The sequence below is a fragment of the Vanellus vanellus genome (genome assembly GCF_965231255.1).
Source record: "Vanellus vanellus genome assembly, chromosome: 3".
NCBI classification, from domain to species: Eukaryota; Metazoa; Chordata; class Aves; order Charadriiformes; family Charadriidae; genus Vanellus; species Vanellus vanellus.
In genome coordinates this window covers 42,675,646-42,696,507 of record NC_138907.1, presented here as the reverse complement: position 1 = coordinate 42,696,507, position 20,862 = coordinate 42,675,646, and the positions used below count along the sequence as shown (strand labels likewise).

General features: G+C 36.9%; 1 protein-coding gene across 13 annotated transcripts in view; it reads right to left on the bottom strand.

Annotated features, from left to right (window-relative positions):
• Nucleotides 1-20,862, bottom strand: part of RGS7 (regulator of G protein signaling 7) — a gene marked incomplete at both ends in the record, with an annotated part of 263,661 nt that overhangs the window by 141,790 nt on the left and 101,009 nt on the right. For all 13 annotated transcript variants that reach the window (XM_082481529.1, XM_082481530.1, XM_082481532.1 and 10 more), the window contains one exon: nt 3,780-3,876. In XM_082481529.1, the coding sequence (XP_082337655.1) occupies nt 3,780-3,876 (97 nt within the window). The remainder of the gene's footprint in view (nt 1-3,779; nt 3,877-20,862) is intronic.

Below are 20,862 nucleotides of genomic sequence, written 5' to 3'. Positions count from 1 at the left end.
AAGCTATCCATGCAAATTCATTTATTTGTTGCATCCAGTCTGAGCCTACATGCAAGTGAGATTGTGGGTGACTCAGCCTGAGGTGAACCATCCCTACGAAGACCATCTGCTACAGCACATTGTACATTCTCTCTGTTCAAAGACCTAATTGTACTTCCCCTCACGAGCACTAGCTGGATGAGGTAATTCAGGGAGACTCTGTAAAAGCTAGGGTCTTTTACAAAAAACATTTTTGGCTGAAATCATAGTAGGCACACAGTATGCTGCTACAATGGCCCCAGAAGGCAGAGTTAGTGTCAGGATGACTCAGTATAGAACTATGCTGTAAAAGCCACATGTAGTAGTTATTTGACTCAAATTAAAAAAAAAAAAAAAAGCTGGGCACGGAGACTGTAAATATGTGTTCTGCAACAGCGAATGATGCAGATCTTGGTGTAAAACAAGCTTTGAGGGCAATGAAACCATTAGCTCATCAGACCCAACAAGCTACAGTACGGAATAACTCTGGGGTGTTTGATATTTATTCTTGCTTGTCACGACATACCAAAATACACCACAGATGTTCACTGATGAGCACAACAGGTTGCAGGTCTGCCTGCAGCACAAGTAGAAGTCAGAATAGTCAGCTATCAATGCTATACTTCCACTGATTCTTTTATACTGACTCCCATGCAGAATTAGACAAGGATTCCTTTTTCCTCTCCAATAATGGTTTATTTCTATGTATATTAAGCCCCATCATTTCTGTTAAAGACTTTGTAATATACTGAGTTGTTCACCATAGTTATTTGCATATAAAGAGGTATAATTTTCTATAGAGTTCTTCATCGAAAGAACTCAAATGAGTATCATTAACATAATTAGTGCTAAACAGCTAGGAAAAATCTCTCAGCACTAAGGAATGAGGTAAAGAATCAGGATAGGTGCTAACAGCTTTGGTTTTACCCCCTTGTTTTCAACAATTTTTATCTTGGCATATACGATATATTGGAGCTCTGTCAAGGACTGGTTTTTTTTCACAATCCATTTCACCTCCTGCTTGTAGGTGACTGGAATGCTGTTATCTGAATTAGTCTGCAATTCACCATCTCTGGTGAATTTGCACCATAGATAAATTTGCTATATAAAGTCAATCATCTGATACACTCCTAAATGTGGATACAAATATGAATAATAACTAGCACACATCTACAGATTTGTATTCTTTTTCATCAAATGGCTTGCAAACTCATTTTAAGTATATTTTCATGAGGTAAAGACAATGAAATTATTTACTTTTGAAAGATTTCAAGAAAGAAATCAAACAAAAATGGTTTGTTTGAATTCAAGCAGCTTGCTCACAAAAACAAATGTACAAATATCAACATCAAGCAACTTATTTGCTCTCCATGAATATATGAAATAAAAACAATAGAACTCATCATATTTTCAAAATTTCATAAGGTGAAATAATCTTTAACTTAGCACTATTTTTCTTTGTTTTTTTTCTGAAGCACAACAATTTGTACAGCCTACAGAGAATTACATGTATATGAAATGTTTCTCTGTGTGGATATTCCACTTGTAAAAACATTTAAGGAAGGACTCAGTAAACAATATAATCACATCATCCCATTTGTTATAATCACAACATTCTATTAAAAGGTTAAATTCAGATACCATTCCCCAGGCCAATTTTGCTAACGTAGTCATCCTTAAATAGGCATGGTCAGTAATTCTGCATTAAAAAGTGAGTGCTCTTTCAACTAGTTTTTCACTTGCTGTTTTTAGAAGCAACATTATGAAATAAAAGTAAACAAAAATAAAAAATACCTCTCTTGCTTTTATAAAAACCTAATTAAAATGCTACCCAATAAGACCCTATTCCCACAGACAATTTATGGACATCCTTCAATTTTTACAAGTTGTTTCAAGGGCAGTTATAGGTCTTTTCTACATGGTTGCAGGAACATGACTTAACTGTGGTAGAGCTACCCATTTTGCTTCTCCCCACAAAAAAACAATTGCAAAGTTCCAGTTTTTATAGGACATAATTCTGCACAGATGGCTGGCTATAATACATGCTTCTATGCATAGACACACAGTTATATATACACACACACAAGCATATAGACACGTATGTACTTTTTAACTGGAGAGCATCTGTTCTTGATTTGATCATTTTCATATGGATGCTTTTGTGGGTAATAACAGTACTATAAGCTCTTATTATATACATTTTCATAATTCTCATCACAATCCTTAGGCAACAATCCTCACGTGTTTCCTAGAAATTGATAGTTTTGTGTTCAAGCTGAGATTCGTCTGCTACATATACACAAACTCCTAGCACATTAAAGGAAACTCACTACTTTCAAGGTTTACAGAGTTCAGATTCCATCCAGGATAGAGAATGACAAGAAAGTAGATTACCTGAACTAGAATGACAGTTGTGCTGTCCTGGTGGGTTTTTTAGTCATGTGTATCAAAAGCTACTGCCCTGGTATTTGAGGGAGAAAACCTGCAAAGGGGAAAAAATGAACTCTCCTATGCTTTTTCTTTCCCCCTGCAGCCGATAAAGTTAATGCCTCAATGCAAAAGTTGTTGTATCGGTGACTGCTGTGTACTACTGTATATATATATTCTAACACAACCTTAAAAAGTATGATGTCTATTCCAGTAAAAAAAAAAACAACAAACGTTTGGGTAAATAATGTCTCCTGCTATACAAATAACCATCGTCTATCTAATTTGAAATCCATAGCGCACAAGCTATAGCAGAGAATAACAATTAACATGGATCATTTAATAGAATGCCACGCTGTACTAATTTATGGGGAATAAAGGTCCATTCTTCAGAAGCTAGATTTTGTACAAGTAGTTTCTAAAATCACAAAGACATTTTGTTCACTCTTAAAACTCTTTCCTTCTTTGTGCCAGAATTATTCATTAGCAAAAACATTCCAAAGGTTGAAAATTAAAGTATAGGATTCTTCTTGCTGTTCTGGACAGTACAAACTTCTATAAATACTTTCTATGTAGGATTATCTTTTCCACTACAAAAATTGCAACTGTTACCAGAGTATGGAAAAAATAGGTTCAGCAATGGCATCTATTTCAAAGGAACTCCATACTCATCGGTAGCAGAAAAAGATACATATCCACATATATAAATGAACAAATTGATATAAAAGTATGTCAATAAATTAATAAATATATTACACCAGGTAATTAATAAATGGTGCATATGACAATACTGACTTGGATTAGCTATAAAGTTTACAGCTGTCTTGCTGTAAACCACCACAGACATCTCAGTCTTAGCTTCTTGGGCACAGGCAGCCAGCTACAAAAGCAGACCATAAATGTTGTAATAAATGTCTACAGCCACATTTCAGTATCAGTTGCAGAGTGCTGCTGCTATGGCAGTTCTTATCTTCACATACTGGCCTGTACACTGAACTCATACTTTCCATGAAAAGAGGCTAAAAACCAGATCTGAAATGCAGAAACTCTGCAATAAAAATATTGCCATCTTCACATAATTGCTTTTTGTAGTAAATTAAGTACTCCACTTAATTTCCAGGACAAAAACATCTCAGTGTTAGCCCATTCCAATGTTAGAGAAACACCAAAAATTTCTATAATTAAAGTATTCAAAGGATAGTCAATGTCTTTTCCAGACCAGATGACTATGAACTCCCTATAGCACTCAGTTAAAAGCGTTTTCCATTTGAGCATCAGCTTACATAAGGTAGAGAGGAAACTTTAAATAGTATGAAATTCACTTTGACTCTTACCAGAAAAGACACTGGGGATCTTGGAAAGAAAACTTTTGACTGTACGAATAGGAATCCCGTTTTTCTCATCTTGCATGCGGGCTATGACATCTTCCATCTGAACACAGAGAAAAAAAATAAAAGAAAGAAAGAAGAAAGAAATCCAGGATTATTTCCTAAAATAAATGCTCCCAGAAATCCTAGATCAATCTCTCAGAATGACAGGTCCACTCTTGCTATTTATTTTTTAACTTATCGTTTATGTTTAGTTTTATTGAACAGGCTAAAAAACTGCAAGTAATTTAGTCGCAGACAACAGTAAAAAAAGTATGCGCTCAAAGTCGCTTGAGAAAGAAACACCAACACAGGACAAAGAGATACAGTTAAAGGAGTTAAAAGTAGTTAAAAGAAGTAGTTAAAATAATTGCTGGATATAGAACTTCAGGTTTTGATTGTATACTGGTGTTGTACCACATATAAAATCAAAATAGACACATAGAGCCTTCTAGAGGACTGATACAGTCCTTAAAAAGGCTGTTTAAAACAACAATAGAGCTTGTAAGTTCAAAGCAAAACCTCCTTCTTTTCTTTTGAGATGAGGGAAAAAAATACAACGTGATGAAATTTTGCATCCCTGGAGACAGCAGAGCCAGAAACTTAAGATTTCTTGTAGGTAATGGAGTGGAAATAAAAATGTTTAAAATCACTTTGCTGTCTTATTTTTATATTTTTACATTAGCTCATTTTTCCAAATGCAATTTTTTAGGCTAATTTGGCCCATGGATTTTATAAATTATGTTCACTTTCATGTGAACTATGAACAGCAAGCCCTTTTACTGGAAAACACAAAGAATATTTAGGCAGAGTCATTGGCTCACAATGCCAGTTTGCATTCTTGCATATTTCACAATTGAAGCTTAAACATTAGATAACTTCCATCTTTCTTTCTTTGAGTATCTAACTTCTCAAGATATTCAATCATATCGTGATGAAATGAATTATAACTATCCTTCCTTTTTCCTTAAATAACCTACATACTCCATATGGAAAACTCTGTGTGACAGAGCATTTTATATTATTTTATTAGTTAAATCTTAACAAAATGTTCTATCTCACTTCTTTCCCCCCGGTAGATTCCCAAAGAATTCATTAAAAGTTTGTGGCTGGGTTGTGTTGAGAAAATAGACTAACAGACAAAATTCTGTTATAAATCTTTTTTTCCCATAGAAGTCAGCTGACCCAAATCAGCAAAAAGCAAATAAGCATTAGTTGCAGCTGTGCATTAATTGGCCTAATGGAGCAATTGTGTAGAGCCAGAAAAGGGAAAGAAAGCTGAGGTAACCAGTGGTGTACATAGGGAAAAGTAACAAAAATCCATACCAAAAAATGAAAACAAAAATCAATTAGTTGGACTACTCATGAAAAACCTATTTATACAAAGAGCGTCTGGAGGGTCACATGTTCCATATACTCGTGGATGATAAATTAATAACCCAAGGAACACAAATCCAGTGGCATAGTCCAAAACAGAAAGTACACACAAGAAGTAGATATTGTTAGCAAGATGTAGAAGACTGAGTCTATTGCTCAGAATTAAGGAATGTACAAATGTAACAGAAGAAAAGAAACAATGTTCCTTGTAATGACTTTCATCTGACATGGAATTTAATTATTTAAATAGAAAAGGCTATTAATAATGTTCTGAAGAAATTTTCAAGCAGACAAACTGTTGTCTATGAAAAGGAACCTCTCCCTACATTTATTATCCTTATAATAAACGAAGGCTTGTTTCAAACCCTTCTGAATTCAGTTGGTAAACTGTCTTATTAAGTCCTTAAATGAATAAGAAGTTGCTCAAATTCACGTGAATATCTTTGCTTTAAACAATAAAGCAAATTATAAACTATAGGTGCATGGTCTTCTATGGAAATGAATATGAATATGAATAGAAGTAAATTTGATGATAAATTCCATATAGGCAGTGTAAGCTTATAAGAATATTGCTAGAACTGCAGAGTGAAGAATAATGTATGTTACTCTGAGACAAAGTTTAGAAGACAATTCATACATAAGTCAATGTGACAAAGGTCTATTTGCACTATAATCAGGATTACTTACAAATGTAGGACACAGTCCTGGGACATAATATTACAGGTAGTGATACGCAATTACCTCTTTCTCAGGAACACACAAGAGTGCAAATGTTTAATGCCTAGCATTCCTAGAGCTGCCAGTAATCAGTCTTTTGAGGGTATATGGAGTAAATTGTTAAGTGACATTCCCATATGCTTTCCTAAACTTGCTTCATGGGCAAGACTTAATCTAAACTGTATAAAAGCTAACTCTGATAGGGACTGTAGCTCTGGGGGAGTTCCCTGGTTTTGATTTGCAAAGTGAGCTATAGAATGCCTGCACTGCAAAACTTACACCTTCCTCTGCACATCTAGGTCAGATTATTGTTCCGTGTCAGGAGAAAAACCCTCTGTGCAAAAGGCAGCTCGCACTCCAGACAGCATCATTGTGAACTGCCTGGTTAATTCAGTGTACAAAGATTACCATGTAAGAGAGCGGGAATGTTCTGAAACAACATAGAACACAACAGCAGACTCCTAATTAGCTACAGTTGACATGGGATTCTGTATGTTATGTGTGAGACTACAAAATTCTTATTTGTCTTGTCCCTTTTTGCGCAGTAATCTAAAAGGTCACTTGTGTTTTGTGGTCATCTTAAATCTTAAACATAAGAAATCAAGAAAATGAAGGGCAAATTTAAAAAAAAAAGTTTCAATCAAAGATTCAAAACCATCTAATCCAACATATGCAGGTACACAGTTTAACTTTCAATAGACTTAGTCCGTATTTCTGTTTTAGCTGCTTTAAATTCAGCAAAAGGATAATCTCTTCCACTGAAAAACATCTCATTTAATCATATTTGGGAAGCAGCACTCAAGGCACTTCTCCACCATTCATCAACGATGACCTAAGACAACGAAAAGGGCAGAATAGTTTAATTAGAATGATGAAAGAAAATCTTCATCTAATCTTGCTTGAGAAGTCTAATCTGGGAAACACAAGCTGCTGTTTGATATAATAATTTTCCTTCCTGACGTATCACTGTTTGCTTCTGAGTCACCTGACCTGATGCTCAAAAGTGAAATACTAGCTCCTTCACCTCAGAACTGGCCTTTCACAGTTCTTTCAGGCTACACCTGACTGGCTCTGATATGCAATGGGATCTTTTTTAGCCCTAAGCCTTCTCAAAGCACTCAGAGAAAACAAATCCACAAACAACTACTGCCTCCTGATCACTCTGCAAATGAAGCTCAATGTGCTTGAGAAAAGGAAGTTGTATAAGCACATCTTTCGACTTTTCAGTCATCATTATACATAATTAACAGGGAAAGTGTAGCTAGAGGGAAGTTCACACGGCAGCAAGGATTCTACAAAAGCATTTCTAAATAAATGTATACTTCAAAAAATTTGTTTACCAGTGGTGCAATTTAAACCCTGACAAAAACTGACTAACCTTCTGATGCATAGGCAACTCAGACCAAACTTAAAATATTAATATTTAAAATTTCACTTGTTTCCTTGTGAAGATAATTTGCAGTCTTCATCTTGACATGTACGGACTCTGAAGTCTATTTCAAAGACTAACTCTATGACAACAGTGACAATGAATCTTACATGAAGCAAAAAGAATGAAGACAGCAGTATCCTGTAATAGAAAGGATACGGGATACAGGAGCCATTGCCTAATAATGACTACTGACTCTGCTCCAAATGCACTGGGAGCTAGGCACGGAGACATGCATGTCTTACCCCACAGGCCAAACCCATATAGAATTAACAAGCCCACGGACTCAGTATCTGGGCATGGGGAAGAGAGATTAGAAGGTATCGAGTGGGAAGTGAAGGTGATGGTTCTCAGTTGTGTCTATTGCTAAAAGTCCACTGAAGGACTATGCTTTTTAGGCTTCTCTTCTTTGATACGATCATAAGAGGTTTCTGACATAGAAGATCCACCTCTTCTATCTTTAATCATCAGTCACTACCCAAAGGTGTCTGTCCGTCTCTCTCCATTATTGACAGTGGAAGTCTTGACAACAAACCAGGACTAGTATCCTTTAGCTACATACAGCTAGGTGAAATGAATACAAATCCTAGGAGCAGAATTTTTATGGTTCCTTAGATTTCAGTGCCATGTGGTTTGGGAAGACCCTGATCTTTAAATTTCTACATCTAAATATGCAATTCATTGCTAATCATCCACAAAAAAATTATCCCCTTGCACCATAACTCACCATCACTGCTTCTAACAAGTGGGCTTTTTTAATTAATTCAAAGACAACAAAAGTTGAAAACTCAAAAAGTTCGTCAGTGTAGTACAAAAGTATTTTATTCCTGTAAAAGCAACCCTAAATCAACTTCACATAAAGATGGTCACTAGATACAAGGTTTCCAAGACTAGAAAAAGAAAGTGATAGTCTTGGAACTAACTAAAATTCAAGAGAGACATAGTAAGAGCTTAAAGACCTGATTTACACATTTACAGATATCTCAACTCGATTTCTGTTACTAAAACAAATTCCAGTGCCAGGGAATTAAAAGTATACCCAGGAATACTAGAATGAATCGAAGCATAATTTTGTACGCGGTTATCGTACCTCAGAACAGGGGATTGATCTTATGTTGAGCATACTGGGGTCCACCCACACTACAGATTTGTTAATTTTGCTAAAATCTTTCTTCTTCATTTTACCCAAATGCAGGGCTTGAATAACCCAGTGGAAATAACTGCACACTTCATCCAAACTTCTTAACAAAGTACAAGAAGTTACAAGATGTAATAATTTCTTACACTAATAAATAAGAATTTCTTCTTTCTTCTCCTTCTTACACAAGTTTCCCTAGAGGTTTTCTTCCCCTCCCTACTTAAACACATTAGGGAGTCCGAGGTCGTTAGTGCAGCTGGGCAGCAGGTTGCAGGAGGTTTTCCTTAGCCAGCCCCCTCTGCAGAGGTCCCCATGAAGCAACATGAGCTGAACAAAACCAGCAGGGAAGGAGAAAGCTGCACGGTTCCTTATAAGGTAAGGGCCATTTTTTCTGTTTTCCAACACATGCTAACTGTACGAAATAGATAGATATAATCTTATCTTGTCAGTACGATACTGATGATGAATTACCTGTAACTGCTCTTGCTTTCAACAGTACTCCTCTCTTGAAACTCCATGGTACTACATATGCTCTGTCTCACACACTGCCAATTACACTACAGATTTTCTGCGGACACCTCCATCAGCTAAAAAGCCTGCAATTGTGGGACGCAGAAAATTGGTAAGGAAGTCTTTTGCTGTAGTTCAGTGAGGCAAAAAATCTGTATATTTACATGAATGGCTAAACTACCCTATTAGAGTTACACTTTAGGAGCTCCAGACTCTCTCTCTTCCCATGTGAGCTGCTCTTTGCCTGGACTACACATGCCCGCTATCACTGCAATATCCTTCTTTAATTGAATCATCACAGTGCCACCTGAGAGCTGCCCAACTCAGTGAACCAGGGGGCTTTGTTCAGCTAGTCAAGCTGCAATCACAGAGAAGAAAAGAGCGCAAAATATAGGAACTAGAAATCCCGGGAGGCTGTACTGACAAGCACGGATACAGGCAAACTGATTGCCAGATAAAACACTTCAGTGTTGCTCACCAAACTAAAGCAAATCATCTCAGGTCAGGAATGCTAAGAACTCTTTTTCGAAATGAAGTGTGTAGAAATGAGATTGCTTGACATCTCTGTATCAAAAATTTTAGCATTTTCCATTTAACGCAGAATGGAATAATAATAATGCAGTTATTTCAACTCTTCATTCCTACTTGTGATGAAAACAAAGTTTAAAAAATTCAGAAGTCCATAAAAGTACATTTACATTTTTGACTAAAGTAAAATGCTGAAAGATGGCTTAGAACTTGCAAGATTAACCAAACTGTTAAGGACAGTCATGCGTGAACTATCTCAACTTGCTGAAAAAAAAGGCAGTTAGTTAGGAGTTCCTCTAGGTAGCAATATTGCTTCTCTGGTCTACCAATACAGGGAACTGCCCTAAGTACTCTCTGATGAACGTTAAATTAGGGAGTAATTGACTCAATGAAAAGAACACAAGAATGACTGGTCTCATCCTTTTCAGAACCACTATTTGCTGAAGTAATTATTTGACACCATAAAATCAAATGACAAATCAACACAGAAGTCTCCAATCATATTAAAGGGATAGTTTGAAGAGCCTAATTTGCTACATATACCTATGACGCCGACACCTCTGCCTCATCTTCCTTTCCTTCTGCAGTATGAAATAATTGGTGTGAGAAAATAGTTCATGATCATGACCTCAAACAGAATACTTGTGGAGAGCCAAAGATGTTCTGCCTTCACATGGAGCACAAACCTCTGTATTGAAGCATTATCTGTCATCACTGTTATGTCTGCATTTGTAATTATTAATTTGTGAATTTCTAATTAAGATTCAAATTTATTTGCCCTATTTATCTGTACTGTGTCAGATACAGCACATAGGTAATGTTCCAAATTGGTTGTAAAACAAGGGTGGTACTATGTACACGAGCATCCTGTGCTTACACTAAATGAGTGCAGGGCAAGCTTTTATCATTTGTTAAGAATAATTTAGGTTATTCAGAATTTACTTGAAAATCGATGCCAGTTCTGTGCAATTATTATTGAGACCTGAGCTTTTTCTAATTAAATGAACAGTCCCACTGGGCTTGTCCCTGCCATCAACACTGCATGTTCACCGCTGAACTTGCATCAATACGATAGGCTCTGCACACTTTGCTGATTTAAAACTGTGCTTTTGGAATGACAATTTTAAGGGTGTTCTTGTGTTACTTATGCATTATGCATGTAAAATGCTCAATCAGCATTTCATTGAAAAGGTGCATGTAGCTTATTACAAATCATACAAGTAGTTCTTCTACTTTTCATTCCTGTGCCTTGCCCATTTGGAGCAGTTATACCAAATTCTGGATATTAATACCCGCAGAAGCAGAGAGTCCTGGGGACAATGAATGAACGTGCACTTACAGAGACACAGCTAGGCTACTATAAAAGAAGCAGTATACACCTTTCGATAGTGCTGAACTATCTAATAATGATGAAAATAAATCCCTTCTTAGATATGTTCTCTCAAAGGGGAAAAAAAGCACAATCTTTATGTACAGTTTACTGAAATCACAGAGAATATGCAAAACCAAGTAACTTCTGGGCAGCTCAGATATTGATAACTACTGCATAGCAAAGAATTTTCTACAAAGTTACTTTACAATTTTTTATTTGGAAAAGAGAGTATCTGAGGAAGAAATACAGTTTCAGAATTAAAAATGCTGAAAAAATTTAAAATAAATGATCTGCTGAAACAGAATTTGGTGGACATCTTTTTCATACTGTTTGGAATAAGGATAACTTAAAAGCATACTGTAAACTCCTGTGATTAACCTGTAATCATGTGGCCTGTTTGGAAGCTACAACTGTCAGTGATCTCTAGATAAAGAATGGATAAAGGTTAATCCCCATCATAGAAAACTGTAAAATATTGAATGGAAAATCTTGATGATACAATATAGTACATTCTATAGGATACCATATAGTACATTCTATACCTAGTGATTTATGCCCGTAAGTTATTCTCTTTTCTCCCAGGGACTGCTAATGTTGAGCTAGTGGTTTGATGCACCAACATATCACACAAAATGACTTTTTTTTCTGCCTCATACAGTGGGGTAAATTGGAGATCTCCCAGTAACTGTGTTTTCCACTTCCACCACCATTCTACAGTTTCACTTGATTTGTTTCTTACTGTGCTTTCTTTAGATAAGTTGAACTGAAAACATTTAATTAATTTCACCAAAGTGTTTATTTCAATTCACAAAAATAGTACAAGTTTGCTTCTGTCAGTATATTTTTTGAAGAATTCAGCATGTTAGAACTATGTCAACAAACCCATAATACAGCATGGACTGTTGCTTCCATTTTTTTTCAGTTAGAATAATTTTTGTCTCACCTAAGAGTCCTACATCTAAATATATAGGGCATACATCCAGTTCACTGCATGTATATGAATGCTACGTGGCTGGACAGTGAACAGGAGGCTGAAGTAGTTTCTAAAAGCTACTCAATTGGCATTACAGAAGAATATATATCAATTGGAATGTATCATACTGATTCAGCTTCAGAAACAAGAAAACATTATAGAAAACGCTATGCAAACTATTCGAAAAATCAGGTAGGTGGCAATTCCTGCTCCCTGTTCTTCATGAAAACACAATTTCAAACAACAAAAAAACCTTACTAAGTAAGGACAAAGGTTGGATCTTTTAAATTAACCACTTGTAAAAGAATTCAAATATTCTTTCCAAGCCAAGAAGCATTTCCTGTATTTAGGAATCACATTTGTGATTGAATTTGATTGTATTTACAATCACAACCAGACATGGAAAATATAAAAATCTATTCATTCATGCAAAAGTTACCACTTTAAGTGAACAGTTTTCATGTTTAAATTCCAGACAGATAAGAAAAGAATTTCAATTTATTTATCTGTTTTTCTTGGAATTTAGAAATCATTAACTATAAGTAATTAGAAATACAACTTTCTCAAGCCGTGAACACCAGTGTTGCCCAACCAAACCAGAGAAAGCTTATCCAAAGAAGTTAAAAAACACATCCAGATGGTGAAATTTCAAAACTGCTGAAGTCAATGATAATTTTGGAAATTGTATCTCTGCTTTCAGTGAAATCGTTATTTCCATCACAGGTGTGAAACATTGGTTAGAATGACAGAGGAAAAGGAAGCATCACTATGGGTACTTGAGAAGAAAACACAGCTTGATGAAGGAGGTCTTGGTGAAAGAGTATTTATATTAATAGAGGGATTTCTGTAAGAATACTTCATTCAGAATACGATTTAAATTTTTAAAGCCACTGAAACTATACAGAATATTTATTAATTTTTCAGGCCATGACTTGAGCTTCTAAACTGTGCTACCAGAGATAGAAATAATGTTTCTCAGGCAAAATACATATTTTTAAAATACGGTCTTTCAAAGCCAAGATGTTTCTGGAGTTGTACTGATTGTTTGTGATATAATGGTCCTGACATTAAAAATGGGGTCTCTTGTATATTTTAGAAACAGACAAGCTCAACTGGAAGCCTGACCTCTGAGATCCCAAACGGTCTTTTCAAAACAATGTTACAAAAATGTTCAAAAGGTTTGGATTTTTTTTCCAAGGAGGAACAGAAGCAAAATGTCAAAATTCAATGGGGAAAAAAACTAAACAAAACCACCCAACAGACTCTGGTACCCTGGTCAGTATATAGGCTAAGATTTTAAAGAAGAAAACACAAGCACACTTTTTTGTAGGAGATGCAAAACAAGGACTAAGCTTGTACATAGCTAACTCAGATACAAAAGTGAAAGGTAGCTAATGGTGCATTTTGCCTTCACAAAAAACATTCACAAAAATATTAGCTATAGGATATAGCAGCCACAATATATTAACCTACCTAAAAAAAAAAAGCTACATTCCTCAGGACAATACTTACATTTACTCCAAAATATTGTCATTTAATTCTAAAGTCCACAAAAACAGATGTTTTCTAAATTGGTTCAGCTTTCTTACGTCATCTGTTACTAATGGTTTTAAATCTAAATTTGTCTGGTTGGAATCTCTTTTCCTCGCTTGTCAAGTGATCCCAAACATTACAAAGCGACATGACGGCAGCAGATCATTTTAGAAGCAGCTATTGCTGAACAAGGAGGAGACCTTTTAAAAAAAAAAATGCAATATCGTTATCCCTCAAATGCTGAAGAGGGAAGAAGTAATTACAAGAAATGTTTAAAATGACATTGACAGAAATAACATTTCAGAGTAAACAATGATATGAAAATGGAATACGAATTTGGAAAATGAGCCTGCGTATATTTCGAGGTTCTTTAACTTGCTCTGGACAATAGCTGATCAAAGCACAGGGTTACTTCTCCTTTCACAATGAAACTGCAAGGAGGAATCACAGAACAGTTTGAGTTAGAAGGGATCTCCAAATACCATCTAGTCCAAACTCCCCTGCAATGAGCAGGGACATCTTCAACTACATAAGGTTGCTCAGAGCGCCATCCAACCTGACCTTGAATGTTTCCAGGGATGGGGTATCTACCACCTCGCCAGGCAAACTGCTCCAGTGTTTCACCAACATATGGAGAAGATAAGGCTGAATTAATTTGGTGACTTCTACATTGCTTTCTGCCCTGTGGCGGGGGAAGACTGAAGGAGATGAGTTAGTCTTCTGCTAATATTTCAGCATCTAGGGAACTGAGATAGTGTGCAAAAATTAAATGTCTAGCTCTCTTGGTCCGTTAAATTGCTCTGAGGCATTAAACTCCATTAAATACAGAACTACAACTGCTACCATCAAAACAGATTTTTACCAGTAACTTTTAAATTATGCTCTTGTAAAAAAGTTGTTCTTAATAATTGTATTACAGTATGGTAAGCTTTCAGTATCAATTATATTTGGCATTTAAAAAAAATGGGCTGCTGATGTAATACAGTAATGTAGCATTATATGACAGATGGATTGGTTTCACAGTAGTCTGTTCACCCTCTGTTACACAATTTATTTGAAAACAAATATTTTATTTTACCTAATCTGAATAGACAGAAACTAGACAATTGTGGATATTCTGGCTGTGTCAGTTCCTAAAGCATGTCAAATTCACCCATTTTCACTTTAAGAACAACATAAAAAAAAAGGAAAACAAATGAATTATTGAAGTACTGATCTGCCACGTAAACAATACAGAAAAAGAATGGATAAAGTCCACAGAAAATACAATCATGGTATAATCTAGATGCAAAAAACATATCAAGAAGAGTACTGAAATAAATGAAACAAAGCATTTAAACCATTTTCCATAAAAATTTAGTTACTAGCATTCCAATAACACCAGTATGTTTTCCCTCTTCATTAAAAATGTTATCATTGTCTGCTTTGAGTAAGGCCTTTTCATCTTTTTACTACTTTTGAAAACATCACACACACACTAGTAATTTTCATGCTAAAAAGCAAACCTACCTAATATAGCTCTTGGTAGCAGCATTTAGGAACTGTAGTGCAAACTATAGGTTTATGTAAGACAAGCAAAGCGTACAAATATTAGCCTGCCCTTCAGTGACAAAATGAGGTATTTCTCCATGTCAAGCAACATTTTTTCATCTCTCGTTTACGATACAACTTAGTCAAGCTTCTCATCAGAACATGACTAAGTTTAAGAAAAATAGGTCATAGGTGTTCTTACGTAGCAAGGAGTAATAAAAAAGAAGTTCTATACACATTTTTTGAAAAAATATTAGGGGGAATGTATGTGGGAAGTAAAAGCTCCTTTTTTTTTGCAATGGGTTTTACAGTTTTGAAATGTATTTTAATTTGAATGCGGAAAAAATCCCAAATGTGAGTACTTGCTATGAAATAAAATTATGAAAACAAGTATTTCAGATCAAAAAACCTTCTTCATTTGAAAAAAAGTATTTGTCATCTATTACTGATGAGTATAATTAAATAAAAGAGTAATTAAAACAATGAAAGGTATTTTGCAAAGAATGTCAAAATTGGCACCATTTGATTTATAATTTCTGAACATTTCTAGAATTATTCCAGTATAGGATTCTAGCTATATCAGCATGATTCTATGATGAATTTAAAATTCTGTTTTCCTAAGACAGAGTAAATGTTTTTATGGTTCTTACAAAATCCTGCCTTTCTCCTAAAAATTAATAAAATCACAGCAGAAGTAACTTGATTAACTTGATTGCTTCCTTTAGCAGTTATTTGGAAAATGAGAATTAGTCAGAATTTTGATAAGGGGTTTTGATTCTACACAATGAATAAAAAAAAATAAAATAAAAATTAAAGTTCCTTGTTTAAAAATGAAAGCTAAGTTAGCCATACTCTTTTATCAAAGGAAGCTTTTGCAGGTGCTTTCTTGGCTTCATCTCTTAAAATTAAAGTTACCTGTTTTTCAGAATTCCTGCTCTTTTCCATCCATTAAAAGAGGACATAGTTTCTTCTCACTTCCTCCCTACATTGCTGTATTTTCACAAGGATCCTCTACTGTGTGTTCGTACAGGAGCAATTTCAATAAAGCCTTATGCATCAAAGCACTTTAAAAAGTTGGTAAACTTTAAGGCTGAAATCTTCTAAGAAAATGAAAGTAACTAAATACCTAACACATTAAAAAACAGTGGACTGACATATCAAAAGATGGAGGGTGACACAGTGAAAAGTGTGCACATTCTGGTGCTTTGTGAAACAAGAGCCCATTCCAATGTGACATTTCCTAGTTCATATTTTGGCTGGTTGCAGTATAACTAGCAAAAGTAGAATACATTTTGTGATACTTCAGTTGTATGTAGCAATTACATCAGCTCCAGCACTCCACCGGATTTGTTCTGAAGGAATTAAGGAAATTAAAAACTGACTACCTCCTTGTGTCTTATTTAACTTTTCTCTGTTTTCAAAAACATGAATTCGTTGTATGAATTCATGTTATATTTTTACAGGAAATTCAACTATACTTTAATTTCCTTGGGGATAAAGAAAGTAATCTCATTTTAAAGGCTATTTTGCCATCAAAACACTAGCTTTTGAATTCTGATGATTTAGACACTTTAAAGCAAATCAGGTCTGAATGTTCTGTACTTGTCCAATTTAGTCATAGTTTGACATTTACTGTATCTACATTTTATTTTCCTTTGCAGTCATATTCCTTTTGATTAGAAATACTCTATGTCTTTATTGTCAAATCATGTTTGTGCCACAAAAGAAAGTAGAGCAGCAGTCATTAACAGATTTGAAATATGTGAGCTCGAAAACTGTGAATGATGGCTATAAAACCATTTGTTTAGTCTATCTGATACACAATTAAGAAAGAAAATAATCTTTTGTAATAAACCAGTTTCAGTATTCACATATTCACATTCTATTATATGTATACAATAAGAAGAGAATAATATTAAAATCGGACATGCTGTAATTTCGAACCAAAAACTGAAAATGGATTTGAGTGAACCAAAAAAAAAAAAAAATCAGGATTAAATCCTACCAATTAATTTGTGCAATTATTTTTACTCTGGAAAAATTTAGGCAAAACACTGCATGAAAGTGTTATGTAAGAAATTGTATTTTTCAGCCAAATTTTATTTTGCCAAGACAGGCTCATTCTAGGTATTAGTTATGGTAAGCAGAATATATGACAATGCGCAATGGAAGTCTGTATGCCATACACACCTTTGTATCAGCCATAGGGTTGAACAAGACATCTCAACTGAATCTCAAATCTCTGAACTGATGTGACTTGGTTAATTCGAAGAGTTGGAAGAGTCAGAACCTCTGTACTAGATCCACTTGGATCAAACCGGTAGCTTGAATGTGGATCTTAGAAACCTTGGATCATGTTTTATAGAAAGTTACTCTCAGAACAAAGAAGCTTGATTGTAATAAAGTCATTTCTCACTTGAAAAATCCCAACTCTTTTTGAAGAGCATTTTTGCCCTCACCATTTTACCTGTCTTACCAGTTTAAAGGATGGAAAGTAACAGGGTTTAACAACCGAAGCACTACTTCAGATAGTCCTGTATCTACACTAGGCAGCATCTAGAAAGACCCATCTCACACTCCAAATATATTAGAGATGAATAATTACTAGAAGAAATGAGATACTTACTGGAAAAAATGTATGTCCCTATACAGAGGGATTAGCCTGCAAGAGAGATCTACACTAATAAATTGAAATATAAATTGATATATATGTGGCCAGTAGGTCGAGGGAGGTCATTCTCCCCCTCTACTCTGCACTGGTGAGGCCACAACTGGAATACTGTGTCCAGTTTTGGGCTCCCCAGTTCAAGAGGGACAGGGAACTGCTGGAGCGAGTCCAGCGAAGAGCAACTAAGATGATTAAGGGCTTGGAGCATCTCCCTTATGAGGAAAGGCTGCGAGAGCTGGGACTCTTTAGCCTGGAGAAAAGAAGGCTGAGGGGAGACCTTATTATGGCATACAAGTATCTAAAGGGTGGGCTGAAGGAGGATGGAGCCAAGCTCTTTTCAATGGTTCCCAGTGACAGGACGAGGGGTAATGGGCACAAGTTAGAACACAGGAAGTTCCGTTCAAATACACGGAAACACTTCTTTACGGTGAGGGTGACAGAGCACTGGCACAGGCTGCCCAGGGAGGTTGTGGAGTCCCCTTCTCTGGAGATTTTCAAGACCCGCCTGGATGCAGTCCTGAGTAATGTGCTCTAGGCAATCCTGCTTTAGCAGGGGAGTTGGACTAGATGATCTCTAGAGGTCCCTTCCAACTCTGAAAAAAACCCAAGCAAAAAACAAATAGAGGTAGTCTGCAAGCACCTACCCATTCCAAGCAAAAGCCACAGATTCCTACTTTTGGCTGAGAAGAGTAAATACATTACACAACCAGTCTTCACCCAGGCAAAATCATAGAATCATAGAATTGTCTAGGTTGGAAGAGACCCTTGGGATCATCAAGTCCAACCATCTACCCTACTCTACAAAGTTCTCCCCTACACCATATCCCCCAACACCACATCTAAACGTCTCTTAAACACATCCAGGGATGGTGACTCAGCCACCTCCCTGGGCAGTCTATTCCAATGCCCGACCACCCTTTCTGTGAAAAATTCTTTCCTAATGTTCAGTTTAAACCTACCCTGTTGGAGCTTGAAGCCATTCCCTCTTGTTCTGTCATTAATTACCTGTGAGAAGAGACCAGCACCAACCTCTCTACAGTGTCCTTTCAAATAGTTGTAGAGAGTGATGAGGTCTCCTCTCAGCCTCCTCCTCCTCAAGCTAAACAGTCCCAGCTCCTTCAACCACTCTTCATATGATTTGTCTGCTAGGCCCTTCACCAGTTTCGTTGCCCTCCTCTGCACTCGCTCCAGCACCTCCATATCTCTCTTGTATTGAGGTGCCCCAAACTGGACACAATACTCGAGGTGTGGCCTCACCAGTGCTGAGTACAGGGGCACAATCACCTCCCTACTTCTGCTGGCCATGCTATTTCTAATACAAGCCAGGATGCCATTGGCTTTCTTGGCCACCTGGGCACACTGCCGGCTCATATTCAGCCGCTTGTCAATTAGAACCCCCAGGTCTCTTTCTGCCAGGCAGCTTCCCAGCCACACTTCCCCAAGCCTGTAGCACTGCATGGGGTTATTGTGGCCCAAGTGCAGGATCTGGCACTTGCCCTTGTTGAAACTCATACCATTGATGTTGGCTCAATGATCCAATCTATCTAAGTCTCTCTGTAGAGCTTCCCTATCCTCCTGGGAATCAACACTCCTGCTTAACTTGGTGTCATCTGCAAACTTGCTGATGATACACCCTATGTCCTTATCAAGATCATCAATAAAGATGTTAAACAGAAATGGTCCCAACACTGAGCCCTGAGGCATGCCACTTGTGACCGGCCGCCAGCTGGATTTAAATCCATTGAGCACCACTCTTCCAGTCAGCCAGTGCTTGATCCAGCGGATCGTATTCTCATTCAGGCCGTGCAAAGCCAGTTTTTCCACGAGAATTGTATGGGGGACAGTATCGAATTCTTTTTGAAAGTCCAGGTATACAATATCAACAGCCTTTCCCTCGTCCTATATTCTGGTAATCTTGTCATAAAAGGAGATCAGGTTCGTCTGGCAGGACCTGCCTTCCATAAACCCATGCTGACTAGGCCCGATCCCCTGGTTGCCCATTACGTGGGTTTTGATGGCACTCAAGATGACCTGCTCCATGACCTTCCCTGGTATCGAGGTTAGACTGACAGGTCTATAGTTACCTGGATCTTCCTTTTTGCCTTTCTTGTAGATGGGTGTTACATTTGCCACCCTCCAGTCCATTGGGACCTCCCCAGTTAGCCATGATTTCCTGTAAATGACGGAAAGCGGTTTGGCGAGCACGTCTACTAACTCTTTCAGCACTCTTGGGTGTAGCCCATCCGGTCCCATAGACTTGTGTGCATCCAAACGGCATAGCAGGTCACTGATCTCTTCCTCTTTAATCGTGATGTTCTCATTCTGCTTCCCCTCCCTGTCTCCTAGCTCTTGAGGCTGGGTGTCCAGGGAACAGCTAGTTCCACTGCTAAAGACTGACGCAAAGTAGGCATTGAGCACCTCAGCCCTTTCCTCATCCTTTGTAACTATGTTTCCCTCTGCATCCAATAAAGGAGAGAGATTTTCCCTAATCTTCTTTCTGTTATTAATGAATTTATAGAAACATTTTTTATTATCCTTAACAGCTGTAGCCAGGTTGAGCTCTAGCTGCACTTTGGCTCTCCTTATTTTCTCCCTGCAAAGCTTCGCTACATCTTTATAGTCTTCATGAGAGACTTGCCCCCTCTTCCAAAGGCCGAAGACTCTCTTCTTTTTTTTGAGATCCAGCAAGAGATCCCTATTTAGCCAGGCTGGCCTCCTTCTCCGCCTACTTGTTTTTTGGCACATGGGAACAGCCTGCTCCTGTGCCTTTAAGACTTCTTTCTTGAAGTATGTCCATCCTTCCTGGACTCCTGTATCCATCAGGGCATCCTCCCAAGTGATTCTGTCTAGCAGTCTTCTGAACAGATTAAAATTTGCCCTCCAGAAGTCTAAGGTGGCAAATACAAATACAGTAAACCATAATTCTGTTCTGATTGGTGGAAGAAAAGTAAAATACCTAAACACATCAACAGTGATAAAATTCCTCTGGCATTTGGAAAAAACAGAGCAAGTTGCATCTAGCAGATGAATCACTTGACTAGGACTGGGAATCCCTGGTTTTCTCCACTTTGCCCCCAGCTGACCTTTGGCAAGTCACTGTAACCTCTTGTGGCTGAGAAATCGAAGACACAACTTAGAAAACCACCACTAACTGAATGTCTTTCTAAATGCTTTTGATGTGTTGGAACACTGTAACACTAGATAAAATTAAAGCATTCAGATTTTCAATAGACTGGAGTTTCTTTCAGTTCTAGAAAGCTGCAGAGTCATGACTT